This window comes from Lepidochelys olivacea (assembly GCF_965140295.1).
Source record: "Lepidochelys olivacea isolate rLepOli2 genome assembly, chromosome: 21".
NCBI lineage: Eukaryota > Metazoa > Chordata > Testudines > Cheloniidae > Lepidochelys > Lepidochelys olivacea.
In genome coordinates, this window is record NC_140431.1 from 7884665 (window position 1) to 7899238 (window position 14574).

General features: G+C 52.6%; 1 protein-coding gene across 3 annotated transcripts in view; it reads left to right on the plus strand.

The window, feature by feature from the left end:
* PLEKHA6 (pleckstrin homology domain containing A6) overlaps positions 1-14574 on the plus strand; it is a 94112-nt gene that overhangs the window by 72484 nt on the left and 7054 nt on the right. For all 3 annotated transcript variants that reach the window (XM_084611556.1, XM_084611555.1, XM_084611557.1), the window contains 10 exons: positions 1001-1112; positions 1802-1941; positions 2491-2571; positions 6872-7001; positions 8220-8329; positions 9158-9340; positions 10134-10298; positions 10808-10941; positions 11377-11519; positions 13436-13559. In XM_084611556.1, the coding sequence (XP_084467682.1) occupies positions 1001-1112; positions 1802-1941; positions 2491-2571; positions 6872-7001; positions 8220-8329; positions 9158-9340; positions 10134-10298; positions 10808-10941; positions 11377-11519; positions 13436-13551 (1314 nt within the window). In that variant the 3' untranslated portion in view covers positions 13552-13559. The remainder of the gene's footprint in view (positions 1-1000; positions 1113-1801; positions 1942-2490; positions 2572-6871; positions 7002-8219; positions 8330-9157; positions 9341-10133; positions 10299-10807; positions 10942-11376; positions 11520-13435; positions 13560-14574) is intronic.

Consider the following 14574-nt stretch of genomic DNA (forward strand, 5'->3'; position numbering starts at 1 on the left):
GGGAAAGGCCCAGGGTTACCAGGAGGGATGAATTCACAGGATAATTGTCACCTGCTGCTATAGAAATGCCCTGGCAGCAGCATGGAGGAATCTTTGCAAGATAAACATTGAGGTGGGGATTGAGGTGCCTAACTCCCATTGATTTCAGTGGGAGTTAGGTGCCGAAATACCTTTGTGGATCCCACCCTAGCTGTTCATTTTCCGAGCAGGTGACTGATTCTGAGGCAGTGTTCTACTGCAGGCCCCCTTTGTCTGTGACACCAGACGGTGGGAGGGAGAGGTCGGTAGTCCTGGCCTGCCTTGCCAGTGCCCTGGTGAACGAGCCTATTGTGTGCTCCAGTCATGCTGGGGCCAGCTTCCCCTGGAAAGCCCCTCATTATTCAGTCCTTGCTCATGCCACCTTCCAGTGACTCCTGGGGCCAAATCCCTGCAGGTCCCGCTCCTTGCTCAGACACCCCCCTCAGTGATGGCACTGGGAGCTCCCTCGGAGTGAACTCAGAGTGAAGGCCCCACGGGTTGGTGCTACGGTATTAGTGGGCGGGAGGAGGTGCTGGGTCTTTTTACTGTCGGGCGATGAGCACAGAGACACAGGGACACAGGGTCAGCCAGGCCTGGCCTGCATCCAATACTTAAGTCGCCTAGCTACTTTCCTCGGGGGGTGTAAAAATTCACACCCCTGAAAGAGGTTGTCATGCCAACCTAAGCCCCAGTATAGACAACACTAGGTGGACAGACAAATTCCCCCTGCTACAGCTTCTCGGCGGGGTAGATTAACTACGGCGACAGGAAAACCTCTTCCATTGCTGTAGCAAGCACCCACGGTACAGTGGCACAGCTGCAGCTCCGTAGCTAGGCAGCTGTTGTGGCTGTCACATAGACCTCGCCTCAGAGGGCAGGTTAGCTGGGCCGTGCCACGCCCCTGTGGCTCGGGGTGGCTGGCTGCGAAGTGCGGTGCGGCGCCTGCCAGCTGCTCTGACTCGCCGCACCTCGGCCCTTCCAGAACGAAATGCTCAACCGGCAAATCCAGAAGGAGATCTGGCGCATCCAGGACGTGATGGAGGGGCTGAGGAAGAACAACCCCTCCCGGGGCACGGACACTGCCAAACACAGAGGTGAGCGCTGACTCCTCCCTACCCGGCATGGGCCTGCCACTCCCTCCCTTTCCCCGGCCGCAGAGCTAGATGCCGCTGGCTGCCCGGGTGTCTCAATGCACCTGTCCTCCTCCCTGTTGACACAGTCACACTGCTTTGTATTGGCTCAGAATGCCACATGCACCTGGCGCTCGGCGGCATTCCAGGCCCACTCCCGGCTCTGCCATCACGTCGCTGTCCTGTGGCTGCAGCCCGCAGAAGGCAGGAGCCCTAAGGCTAATGGAGAATCGGACAGCAAGGGCTCTGTGAGGTTTTTTTTTTTTTGGAGCAAAAGGATGTGGGTTGCAGCCCCAGTGCCGCATTAAACGCAGTCCCGCTGGTGGCCATGGTATCTGGCAGGGTCCCTATGGCAGGTACCTGTAGTTTCCGTACATCACACACCTCTCTAGACATCCCTGCCGGTTCTCTGGACGTCCCTCTGCTGCTTCTGCCTGAAGGTGTCTGCTGCTTGCTCTTGATAAGTCCAGGAGAGAGAGAAGACCGTGCAACGACCACCCTGGGCACATTGGCCTCTGGCCTGGCGTTGAATGCCGCTCAGAAGCCCCGGGCCCTGGTTCATTGGCCCCTTCCCTGCTGTGCCATCCCCCCCTTGCTCAGTGTGAATGAGCTGCACGCTCACTTCCGCTCTCTCCTCTCTTGTTTCTCCACAGTGGCCGCTGGCCCCTCGGGAACCTACAGCTCCAACAGCCCCGCTAGCCCCTTGAGCTCAGCCAGCCTCACTAGCCCACTGAGCCCTTTCTCCCTGGTGTCAGGCTCACAGGGGTCGCCCACCAAGCAAGGGGCAGGCGAGGTGAGTGGAGCCGCTGTTGCGTGGGGCTAGAATAGTAGCCCGGGGCAGGAAGTGTCCCTGGCTTTTCTCCTCTTGAGATTCTCTTTGCACCAGCAGGTGTCACTCCCGGCTTTCTCATCCGATGGCCGGGAGAACGGCGTGAACTGTGGGTTCTAACTAGAGCTGGGATCAGGCTGCACAAGTCAGGGTCAAAGTGAAGGTGGATTTGGACCTGGGGCTTTGGTTTGGCCCATTGGGAAGATTGGGGGAGGGTGGGACATGCACATTTTGGGTGCAGACTTGGGTCCGGATGCTCTGAAGTCCTGGGGCGTGGAGAACCAGGGTTTTAGTTCAGCCCATTGTGCTCTACTCTCCTAGTTTGGGTTTGAGTCTGGCTTTCGTTGGAGCCCATCAGACAAAACCACAACAGTGCCTAGATGCCACGGTGTTGGGCACGTTGGACATTTTCTAGGTAGAGAGGGAGAAACTCAAACCTAAGCCAGAGAGTTATGCTCTGCTCTGTGGTTCGGCTTGTTTTGTGGGGCTTCTCATTTGCTGCTGTCTGCCCAGCTGGTACCAAAGATTCACTGTGAAGCTGAACCAAAGGGCAAGCGCCCAGCCTCAGAAAATGGGAAGAATGGCCAGGGCTGGGTAAGTGGACCTACTTGTCCTTTCTCCTGGGGGCGCATTCACAGCAGCAGGGTGGGGTTACTCTGCCAGGCTCCCATTGGCATAAACACATGACATCCAGGTAAGTGGTCCCTCTGTTGAGAGCTGTGACATAGCAGGGGGTGCTGGATGTGTGGGTCTGGGCCCTAGGCTAATGGGGCGAGTTGGAATTGCTGGGTCCCAGAGCGAGTGCTCACCCTGGATGGGGAGGGACCAGCGGTACTGTCTGGGCTCCAGCTGCTCTCGCCCTGGGCTCAGTGCCTTCGTTTGTCTCAGTCTCTTGCTAACTGTCTTTTCCTTCCTATTCTCTCAGTTTTTCTGCTGTTGCGCCTAACACTTTGGCTTCCTCTCTGCCCCAGGAACCAGGCCCGCCTCGACCTCCCCTGCCCAAATCGTATGTCCCTCTGGAGTCTCCTCCAACTGTTCCTCCACTCCCTAGCGAGAGCCGCTTCTGGCCGTACCCTAACTCCCCTTCCTGGCAGCAAAGCGGCGAGGCGAAGAGGGGACAGGTATCCAAGCGCCTCCAGAGCGGACCTCGGCATCCAGCAGCACACAGTATCCCCATCCCCCACTGGGAACCGAAGCCAGCTAAGGGGAGAGCCACGGGGATAGCTGGGAGGGGGCAAAGCAGAGCTGACCCTCTCCCTACAGCAGCAAACGCTGGAGAGGTATGGGGAGCAAGCTGCCCCAGGGAACAGACAGGCAGGGGCTTAGCTCCGTGACTGCCCTCGGCCAAGCTGGAGAAGCATGGCACACTCCGGGCATCCAGACCCCCAGCACGGGCAGGGGCTTTCCCAGGGTCAGAGGCCATGCTTGAGCCCTCTCTGCAGCCAGGCCCTGTCAAACAGGAAATACTTGTATTGAATTCTAGATTTATGCAGGCATTTTAAGGTGGGCACTGTAACTAGAATCCCTCCCCCTTTGGGGAACTTAGTGAGCTCTGTCCCCTTAATGGCTTATTGGCAGGCAGCATTGTCTAAAGAATAGGGCACTGGCCTGGACCCAGGATCTATTCCCAGCTGTGCAACTGACCATGAGCAAATCACTGCCTTACTCTGTGCCTCGGTTTCCCCATATGCCCAACAGGGGTAATGATGCCCTCCTTTGAGATCAGTGCATAGTGACACTCGCCATGCAAGAGCAGACTATTCTTACTGTCCAGGGAAATCAATGGTCCATAAAACTTTGCCCAGAGAGGGCACTCAAGCCTGTTTCTGGTAAGGCCGTTAAGCTAAACTGCTGCTGGATCCATTTGAACTGAGGTGACTGATGCTCAAAGGCAAATGCTCTGAAACACCCTTAAAGCCAGTCTCAGCTCAGTGTGGAAAAGGGGATACTATGCCGGTCACTAGGATGCCGTAAAAGCCTGGGTGCAGGGATGCAACCATTATGAGCCCACCACACAGCAGGATAGAGGGAGAATTCCAGGGCCTCTTGCTGGCCTCACTGTGATTCTTGCTTGGTCCAATGTAACACCATTGATGTGAGTAGCCAATTTATTTCTGACTGACACCAGTAGGAGAGGAGACTCAAATATGCAGCGTCACATGCTGAGCAGCCTGGTTCCTGTTTGCTTTTCTCTTCCATTCTCCCTCTGGCTTTCTTTACTCCAGCCTGGATAATTGCACTTCCAGTTGTCATCTGCAAACAAGCACTCGGCTGTAGCGAACTAATTGTACAGGGCCTGATTCTGATCTCACGCCAGCATAACTGCATTAAGTTCGGGTGCGTTACTCCTGATTTATACCCACGTGTAAAATTCGAAATACTCACTCGCACAAAAAAAGCACAAGCATTCATGCAGCCAAGTGATCTCACATGTGCGAAAGGCATGCTAGTGTGTGTGGATGGATACTTGGGCATGCAGTACAATGCACATGCACCATCAAGTAACAGCATGAACGAGCTAGTTAATTGTGAGTGCAGATAGGTGATTTGTGCATACAGAGGTTGCATGTATAAATGCAAACGGGCAGGAAGACAACTTTTTGCACATGCAGATTTGACCCGCATGCAGCTGCACATGTAAAATAGGTGGCTATGCGTGCAAACAGCTATCTGAGCTTGCAGTCAGCTGTTGAAAACATGCAAACAGTTCCCTGGTTGCATGTGCAATCTCTTTTTTGGGAAGGGTGCAGTTTACCCAAGGCAAAGTTATTTGAGAATTTGCCTTGCCATGGAAATATTGGGCAGGAATCTTTACTGGCATGAGCCCGTTGAAGCCAGGGGATAAATGTGGCCTATTTAATTTTATCACAGGATGTCTTTGCAATATTTAATGTTTCTTGTAGCTTCAGCCTTTTATGTCATGAAAGGGGATTCTTAAATAAGAACCACAGTGGACTGTGGGGGATCCCGGACTCTTGAGTTCTGTCCCCAGCTCTGTCATTGGCTCGCTGTGTATGTTGGGGCCAGTCGTGTCTAACGGGGGTAATAATAGAGCTGGCTGGAAAAGATAAGAATATTTTGTACAAATATTTGAAAGGAAACAATGTTTCCATTTCGTTTGAAACTTTTCCTGAAATTTTCTGGAATTTTTTTTTATTAAAAATTGTTTTGTTTAGTTGGGGGGGATAAATCCCACTTTTTAAACTTTCTCCCTCCCTCCCCCACTGAAGTAAAGAAGGGGGTGGGTTTGTTTTGTTTTTAAAGAAAGAGAGAGGAATTAAGGAATAACCTATTTTTAAACTTTTTTGTTATCCTCCAGTAGAAAAAAAGAGAATTTTTTAAAAAAAATTCCCACCAAAATGAAATTCAATTTTTTTAAATTTTCACTTGGAATTTTTTCCTTGAAATTGTTTTTCTTTTTGGTCAAAATGTTTCACTGAAAAAGGAAAAAGATTTGACCAAAATGAAAATGTTCCAAAAAAAATGGTTGTTTCGGTCAAGAAGCCTTTTTCATTTGGGGAGTTTTTTGATGACAATGTTCTGAGATGCGCTCATTATGAATGCTGGCCGCTCCGAGGCTTAACTGACCCTCATGAAGCTGACTGAGGCCCTTGGAAAGGAGATGAGCTGCAAGGAAGTGCCAAGCTGGGGCTGAGGGTAGGAGGGGATTCAGTGCAAGTGGCTGATGTAATGGTTGCAACCCCCGCTGGCTCATTCTTCCAACCCATCCCATGTCATCTACACCCATGGCCTACCTTGCCCACTCCCCCATTCCTGCTGTATTCATTGACACACTGTAGCAGATCTTGTCCACAGGGAATGTTGTCTGAGCTGAAATGGAAGCAGGAGGAAGATGAACTTGAGCAGGTTCATTGCAAACATTGTGGGAAGGAGGGTAGAGGAATAGACCTACAGAGGAACCCTTCTCCAGGCCCCGGCTGCTCTTCAGGGTGTAGTGGCCAGAACCTGATTTACATGGCTCATCCATGCAGCCTCCTGTCCCTGCTTTGCAGACTCATGAACTTCAGAGACTGGGGAGCAGGATCCAGAGTTGCTGGCTCGTCCAACCTGAGGAGCCCAAATCACTTGAGCATCTCCCACCTCTAGTTCATGGATCAACACAAACATAAGCTTTGGTTAACCATCCCTGTGGTTAAGGTGTGGGGCCTGGAGCTCAGCAGCCCAACCCAAATCCCGCTGGAGTTAGTGGGAGCCTTTCCACAGACTTTAACGAGAGTTAGTTCAGGCTGTCTGTCAGCAACCTCGGGCTGATGATCACGGCCCGTGGAAATCAGCGGGAATCATTCCATTGACTTCAAAGGGCTTTGGGTCAGATCCCAGGAGACTACTTCCACATTCCCAAACCCAAAAGAAAAATAGCAAAGGGTCTGACCACGGGGCAAAGGTGTCTCATATTTCACAAGGTGAGCAAAATGTCCTGCACAAACTAGTTCAGTAACGATCCTGCCGAGAGACGGGGCAAAGCCAGGACAGCGTACCCCGATCTACCCGTAGCCCCAGCCTTCAACACTTCGGCGAAAGGGGTGTCCCAGACCATGCCTGGTTATGGCTCTGCAGCTCCAAGCCCAGCCTGGATTTTGCCTTTCTCTCTGTCCAGACGATTGGATCTCGTGCTTTGAGCGTGTCTGGGCTGAGGGGCGAAGGGTGTTGATCAAAATGAAAACCTGCCTAAGTGCCTCTCCCGATTGCTATTTCGTTCGTGTGCGTGTGTGTGTGTGTTTTGGTCTTTTTGGTGTGTGTGTCCTTTGCGTCTGCTGTCCCCCGGCTAATGAGTGGCAGAGGTCTGAAGGCAGGGTGTCTCCCCAGCTGCCCTGCCAACAGCTCCTCCTGAGCAGGTCAGCTGCTCACCAGCGAATCCACTCTCTTTCCGCAGTCCAAGTCCAGCTTTGAGCAGAAGAAGCAAGATGCTCATCGGAGCTCCGCCCCCATCCCTCCCACAGAGGCCAGGCTCACGCAGACGAGGCAAGAGCCAGATGCTGAGAAGCAAGCGGCTCTCAACAAAGGTACCTCCCATGGCCTCGCCATCTCAGTGGGGGCAGCAGCTCCTCTGTCACCATAAATAACGTCCAAGAAGGGGAGATCAGGGCTGGAGGCACTGGCCAGCAGAAGCTTTGGGTGGCCCCTGAGGGAGGCTTCATCTCTTGGATTTTGGGTCTGGGGATCTCCTTATCAAAATCCATGGTACCTTATGAGCGCAGAGCACAATTAAGAGGACACAGTAAGCTGGGTTCAGAGCTCGCTGGGGCCATCTGCTTGCGCCCAGCGGAGCATGCTACCGAAAGAGAGGGAGTGAGTTGGGAGGAGACTATTACCCTAATATTTCCTCCTGCCCGTCTGGGTAGAGGCTATTACACCTGGGAGAGTCAGGGTCTTGTCACCAGGCCCCCAGGATGCCGAGGTCCCTCTGCATCTGGGGATACTCCTTCAGTGGGGTTAGGAGGCTCTGCGCCTCCATGTCATCTACTGTCTGGGGGCTCTTTGGTGCATTAACAGATCAGCTCCCCAGCCCTTCCTCTGCATGCTCCATATGAAGCACACAGTATGATTGCATTGATCTAGTAATCCCAGCAGGCAGTTGGAGGATAGGACTCCTGGGTTTTATTTCTGGATCTGCCACTGACTGGCTATGTTACTTTGGGGAGAGGGATAGCTCAGTGGTTTGAGCATTGGCCTGCTAAACCCAGGGTTATGAGTTCAATCCTTGAGGGGGCCATTTAGGGATCTGGGGCAAAAATTGGGGATTGGTCCTGCTTTGAGCAGGGGGTTGGACTAGATGACCTCCTGAGGTCCCTTCCAACCCTGATATTCTGTGATTCTGGCTCCATGCCTCAGTTTCCCCTCACTGTAAAATGGGGTTAATAATAATCTCTTGGGGTGCTGGGGCTGTGAGACACTCAGGGGAAAGGTATGAGGGATGGGCCATGCATCCTTACGCATTCCCAGTGCCGAGTGGCCCGGTAACACTCCCCGGAGTACACAGTGAGTACGTAGCCACCCCCCACCAGCAGCTGTGGGAGCATATCCTCTGCACCCAGCAAAGATGAGCAGTGTAGAGAGAGGGCAAGGAGCAGTGAACCACCCAGGCAACCTGCAGCTCAGGAGAGCTGTTGCCATGTCCCAAACCAGCATGGGGCCCTGGAGCCACCCTCTGGGCCTGCAGTGCCGTGAGCAGCCAGCTGATTTGGGTTCAAGCATTTATCTTCTCTTCTGCTTCTCCCCAGTTGGTATCGTTCCCCCGAGGACCAAGTCTCCCACCGATGAGGACTTGGCTCCCGCTTCAGGCGTGGTCAGGAGGAGCACCAGCAACATGGCCAATGGACTGACCTCCGGGGTAGGCTGCAGCTCTCGGCTTTGCATGTCACTGGGGATCCTGGGATGGGGTGCAGGGACCTGGGAGGAAATGGAGGGGATGCAGGGGTGTAGATCAGGGCTGGGGTAGGAGATGGGAGACTGTACAGGGTGCTGGAATGGGCTGTGGGGAGGTGGGACTGGTGCAGAGGTGGAAGAGAGTGGGATAAGATAAAGGAAGCCCATAGGAGGTGTCGGGCTCACAGCTCATTTGCCAGCTTCCCTGGAGCATTCAGGAGAGGGGCACAGGAGCTGTGTTGGCACAAGGAGGTGGCATTTGAAGCTTTTATCAGGAAATACCACCTGTGGAGAACCCCCTGGCTTCACTAACCGGATTAGCCTCTGCCTGCCCCTGCAAGGCCTGGGAATCCTCCCCCCGGCTATTGACCTTGGTCTGAATGTCTGAACTCCAATTCAGTGACTGTCTGCACCTCCCTGGCTGCCTCACAGCTGAGCCGAGGCTTCTCCTTGCCACTGTCCCACCCACGGTGCTTCTCTCCTGACCTGCCCTCCCACCTTCACCAGTACGCACCACTCTGTCAGTGCCCTTCAATCCCAACCCACGGCCCCCTGCTAGCCCAGCCCTGCACTCCTCTGCTCCAACTGATGCTCTTCAGTCCAGCCCCCCATGTTCTTCCCACCCTGAGTTTCCCAGGAACAGCTGCTGAGATGCTAATTGTCTAGCATAGAAGCCTTTCCCTTAGACAGCAAGTTGAGAGCAGCACATCTGAACCCACTACTGGGGGACACTATGGTCCCAACCCATGTTGAGGCCCTTCTGTAACCGTGGGGCTTTTGGGATTCTCCCCAGGAGAGGCCAAAAAGCGCCGTGTTCTCCAATGAGATGAAGGCAAAAATGAGCGTGGAGGAGCAGATCGACCGAATGAAACGTCACCAAAGTGGATCCATGAAGGAAAAAAGGCGGAGTTTGCAGCTCCCAGCCAATCAGCAGCCAGACGCTCCCAGCACGAAGGCACCCGCGTCATACAAAGTGGTACGGTCTTCCCATGTCAGTCGTGAGGTTTGGGGGTGGAATTTGCATTTATGCCACAGGCCTTCCTCAGAATAACATCCCTGAGCTTGTCCAGTCCCCAGGCTCCTCTGGGGTTTCTGGGCCAGCTCCCTTGGCGTGGGTTAGTCCGTGCTGTCTCCCAGAAAGAGGGTTTTCAGATCCGGGACTGCAAGTCCTCCCCTGACCGAAAGGCCCTGTTTGGATTTGCCTGGAGGCAGTGTGGTCTAGTGGCCAGAGCACTGAACTGGGACTTGGGACACCTGGTTCTCTTCCCAGCTTTGCCACTGGTCCACTGGGTGGGCGAGTCACTTCCCCTCCCCATGCCTCAGTTTTCCCATCTGTGAATTGGGGCTAACGATACTGTCTTTCTCTGAAAAGCACCTTGAGATGTTCTCATGGAAAGTGCTGCAGAAGAACCAGATGGTACAATTATTACTAAGGCTGGGGCCTGCCATGGGTCAGCAGTCAGATGTTTGGGGGCATGAAGTCAGAGCCGGTGGGGCCCAAGGTGGGGTGCTTGAAGGATGTGAGAGATGGGGACATAGGGAAGTGCTTACCCAGGGAAGGTAGGTGTGGGTGTTGCTCTGAGGCTATGGTGATGGGCACAGATGGACGGACAGAACAAACCCTGGGGTTTCTGGAGGAGTGGGGGAGGAAGAGGAGGGGAAAAAGCCAGCGAGACAGAGCCACCTCTTGCATTTGTGAGCCAGCAGGGGCATGACCCTGCTGGGGGACCGACCTGGCTCTTAGGTGGCAGCTCTGTGGCCCGTTCCAGGTGTGCCGACACCGCAGCATCCACGAGGTGGACATCTCCGACCTGGAGGCAGCGCTACGCACCGAGGACTCCGGCAAAGTCTACGAGACGCCGAGGGAGGAGATCGCCCGGCTACGCAAGATGGAGCTGGAGCCCCAGCACTATGACGTTGACATCAGTAAGGAGGTGAGGCCTGACCCCACTGGCGCAACACACCTGAGGGATGGCAATGGGGGCAGGTTGCTATGGAGACCGTGTGCATGGTGCGGGGAGACAGCTCCTCTGAGTTGACGTGGGCCCAGGGCAGGCGGGAGAAAATGGGGCCTGGGCTGAAGGGACAGGTCCCTCTTGGCGTTCGTGTTGCCCAGGCCCTTACGTCCCATCTCCTGGGCCTGGGGGCTGGAGCAGACACCAGGGCTGGGCACTGGGCAGAGAAGAATGCAGTGTAGGGTGAGTGTCATGTGGGCTCTGGTCCAGGGATGAGTGTTGTGCTGGTTCTGGATTACAGAGAGTTGCTGGAGCAGGAACAGGTGATATACGAGTGCTGGAACAGGCTGGGTGAGCCCTGAAGGAGGGACTGGGTGCTGGAGAAGGGACCGAGGCTGGCTGCGGTGCTCTCCCCTATGCATGCAGTTACAGAATGCTCATGTTGACTTCAGACCCCGGACTTAAAACCTGCCTTTGCCTCCTCCTAGCTCTCTACCCCAGACAAGGTCCTCATTCTGGAGCGGTACATTGAGCTGGAACCGGACACCCCCCTAAGCCCCGAAGAGATGAAGGAGAAGCAGAAGAAAGTGGAAAGGATAAAGACGCTCATTGCCAAATCCAGGTGATGGTACTGTTCTGTGCCCATTTCAGCACCGGCTGGGCCACACCGCCACCTCCTCCATTGTACCCTCTCTCTCGTGCCCGTGTCTGACCTTCTACCCATCCACTACGGCCGCTGTTTGTCTGTCCACCCTCCCTTCGTGCACCTGCAAATCCATTCAGCTATCTGTTCATGGAGCCTCCTGATTCATCTATTCAGTCGCCCACTAACTCATTAAACTCCTCGCCCATCCAGCCACCCAACTATCTGCCATTCCACTCATGCATTCACCCACCTCCCCTCTACCCATTCATCTCTTCTACCTAATCTTCTACCTGCTCACCCTGTCGTTCTGCCCAGCCATATCCTGCATCCTTGCAAGCATGCCCTGTAGTTCGGGCCGGGCCATCGCTCCAGGGGCACTGGGACAGTAACACCGAACTCTCTCTGCCGCAGCTTGCAGAATGTGGTCCCTCTAAGCGAGGGAGAGGTGGACGTGCCCCAGGATGCAGAAACCCAGCTCCAGGAGCAGGAGAAGAGGATAGAGATATCCTGCACCTTGGCTACAGAAGCCTCCAGGCTGGGCCGCATGCTCTCCGGTAAGGCACTAGGGAGGCGAAGAACTGCAGTTTCATGGTAAAAATATGAGGCACAGGAGATGCCTTGGATGCCTCAGTCAAGGAGGGGCAGATCAAAGCTGGGAGGTACTTATGACATGGACAATTCCTAATCATCATGGATTTATCGGCCTTAAGGGCAGAAGACTGAACTCAGGGTAAAATGAGTGTTGGGGATGACCAGGCAATGCACCTGGCAGCAGCGGGGTGTAGGCAAAAGGCTAGATACAGCGAAAGGGCCTTTAGAAATAAGACAGATAGGTATATAGGCCAAGATCCTCAGCTGGTATAAATTGGGGTAACTCCTATAATTTTGATAGAGCTATGCCAATTTGCGCCAGGTAAGAATCTGGCCCACAGAGACAGATCCACCACTGGGCTATTCCATTTTCCTGTACTGAAATCAGTGGAGTTACACCAGTGTAAAAGTGAATTAGCGCCCTGGCCGATCAATCCCGTCGACTTACCCCGGCAATTCCAGTAATAACCACAGGTGTGACTCTCCTCTCTCACCTGTGTAAATCAGGAATAATGCCACTGAAGTCAGTGAAATGACACGCATGTAGGAGCAGACTCGGGCATATTCATACCATGTGCACGCATGTAATGGGCCAAATCCGCAGCTGGGGTAAATAGTGGAGCTCTGACTCTCATTGCTGTCCTTGGTCATGCATAGTACTTCTGTGAACTTCAACGGGCGTCATCATGAACAGACAAGGGCAGAGAATAGAGAGTCAACAGTCTTGTTCTCCTTTCACTTACAGCAGTGAAACTCTAGGGGGCCAGATCCTCCACTGGTATAAATCACTGAAGTCAAGGAAGCTGTACCACTATACACCAGAGGAGGATCTGGCCTGTTGATGTCAGTGGAGTCGCACCAGATTTATACTCTCAGTGCTTTTGGTGGTCTGCACCTGTCCTCCCTGAGCTGACCCATCTTATTTTTGCATTGGCGCTATTCAACCGTGAACCTTTGGGAAGCGGCAAACCCTCAGCTCTTGCTGTGGCAGCACACCTGTGCCTGGAGATCCCAGCTTCTGGGCTAGCCAGCTGGTGACTAAGAATCATTCCTCATGTGGCAAAAACCAGCTGGGAAGATGGGACAGCCTCCAATGCACGTGGAGCTGATGAGCGATATTGGATGGAGAGGGTTGTGCGTGGAGAGAGGGAGGATGGCCCAGTGGTGAGGGTAGCGCCGCCCTTCCTGACAGGAATGCTGTGGGGATAATGTGGGGCACTCAGATACTACAGTAATGGGAGCTGTGTATGTCGCTAGACCAGACTAGAATATGGTGTATGTTGGATGGTGCAGGTTGGGTTGGGCATCTCTCTGGAAGGGCCTGTTTCCCAGGATCTTCGATGGAACTGTGGCATTCTGCAGGGGAACCAGCTGAAGAAAGGGATGCGTCTGGGGGGAAGTCTTATGAAAAAATATAACCCTTTTTCTCTGTCAAAAAATGTCAAAACTACGTTTTTCGCAAAACTTGTCACAAAATTAATCCATCCTTTTCTGGTCAAAAGCTTTGCACTGTCTCGCCCCAGCTCTGGAGTAGACTAGGAAACGCCTGAGCCCTGGTGTGTGCAGTGCGTTGTGGGAGGCTGTACTGGCGAGGGGGTGTCATGCTGTGGCCCATGCCCGTCTCCCTGCAGACAGGCACTGCCTCCCATCTTTGCCTTAGTCCATGAGGATCCCAGCATGGAGCTCGTGTGCGTGCTGGGGGGGAACCATTTGTGCCTCTCTGTTGTTTCTGACCTCGCTTCACTTCCTTTTTTATATTCCCCTGTCGTCTCTAACCTCTCTGCCTTCCTCTGGAATTTGCTCCATGCTTTGTTTCCTTTCTCCCCTTGCTGGCTGCAGCGCTGTGTTCTTCACGTCCTTTTCCATTTCTTGTTTCCAGCTCAATGTGCCACCCCGAGTCCTCCCACTTCCCCAGCCTCCCCGACTCCACCGACAAACCCCCTCTCGTCTGAGTCATCCCGGGTCGTCGACAGCAGCCATTTTATGCGTGTTTGAGCCATGAAGTAAGCACCTTTTCTATTGTACTTCATCTCATCCTGTGTACATCTCAGCGTCCTGGGGCGATGGGAAGAACCTCATTCAAGAGTCTCCTCTTCCCATCCATTCATACATTGCTTCTCACCAAGCTAACACTCTCCTCTGCCACGTTAGCCCAGTCTCTTCCCATGGAACGAGCACAAGGGGCTTAGAACTTGAAACACTGAGGGTCCCGGACCTTGTTTCGAGTTCCTGGGTCAGATCCTCCACTAGGATAAACTGGCATAGCTCCACTAAAGTCAATAGAACTGCCCTGCAGGGTGGATTGATTTAAATCACAGTGATTTAAAATCAACAAGCCTTGATTTAAATAACCATTTTTAATTTTTGTTTTGCATTTATACTTTTCAGTTATTTACTTATTATAAAGTTGATTCTCATTGGTTGGTACAATTTGGTACTTCTTTTTGCTAACCAGGATGTTACACTATGTCCATACACATTTATTTAAGCAGTTATATTGCTTACCATATGTTTATTCTGAATTGTAGCTTTTTATGGTGTTAGGAAATGGGAATGATGCATTTCTTATGTACTAGATTATGATTCATTTTTACTCATGATTTGTGCCAACCTAATTGGATGAAAATTAGAATTCAATTTAAAAGCCACAAGAAGAACATTTTAAAATGTTTTAATTAGTTAAATAAAAGTACCTTAAATGTGCTGAATACATAAGGAATAAAAGTTGAATAAATCAATTTTAAATGCAAAACATGTTTTGATAAACAAAGGAAGCATCATCTGTAGTTAGTGAATAGACCTGATTGCTTCTGGTCACCCTGTCCATCATGATTTTAGAATTAGTAGATCTGATCCTCTTACACCTTGTTTTCAGTCACAGCTGGAAGAGGAGAGCAATGTTGCATGTTGTTTCAATTCCTCGTTGATTTCTCGGCTTTGAATGCATAGTCATTGAACTGAATAAACTGAACTGAAGAAAATACTCTCTGCACCTGGAGAAGAGACTAGTGCTGTCAA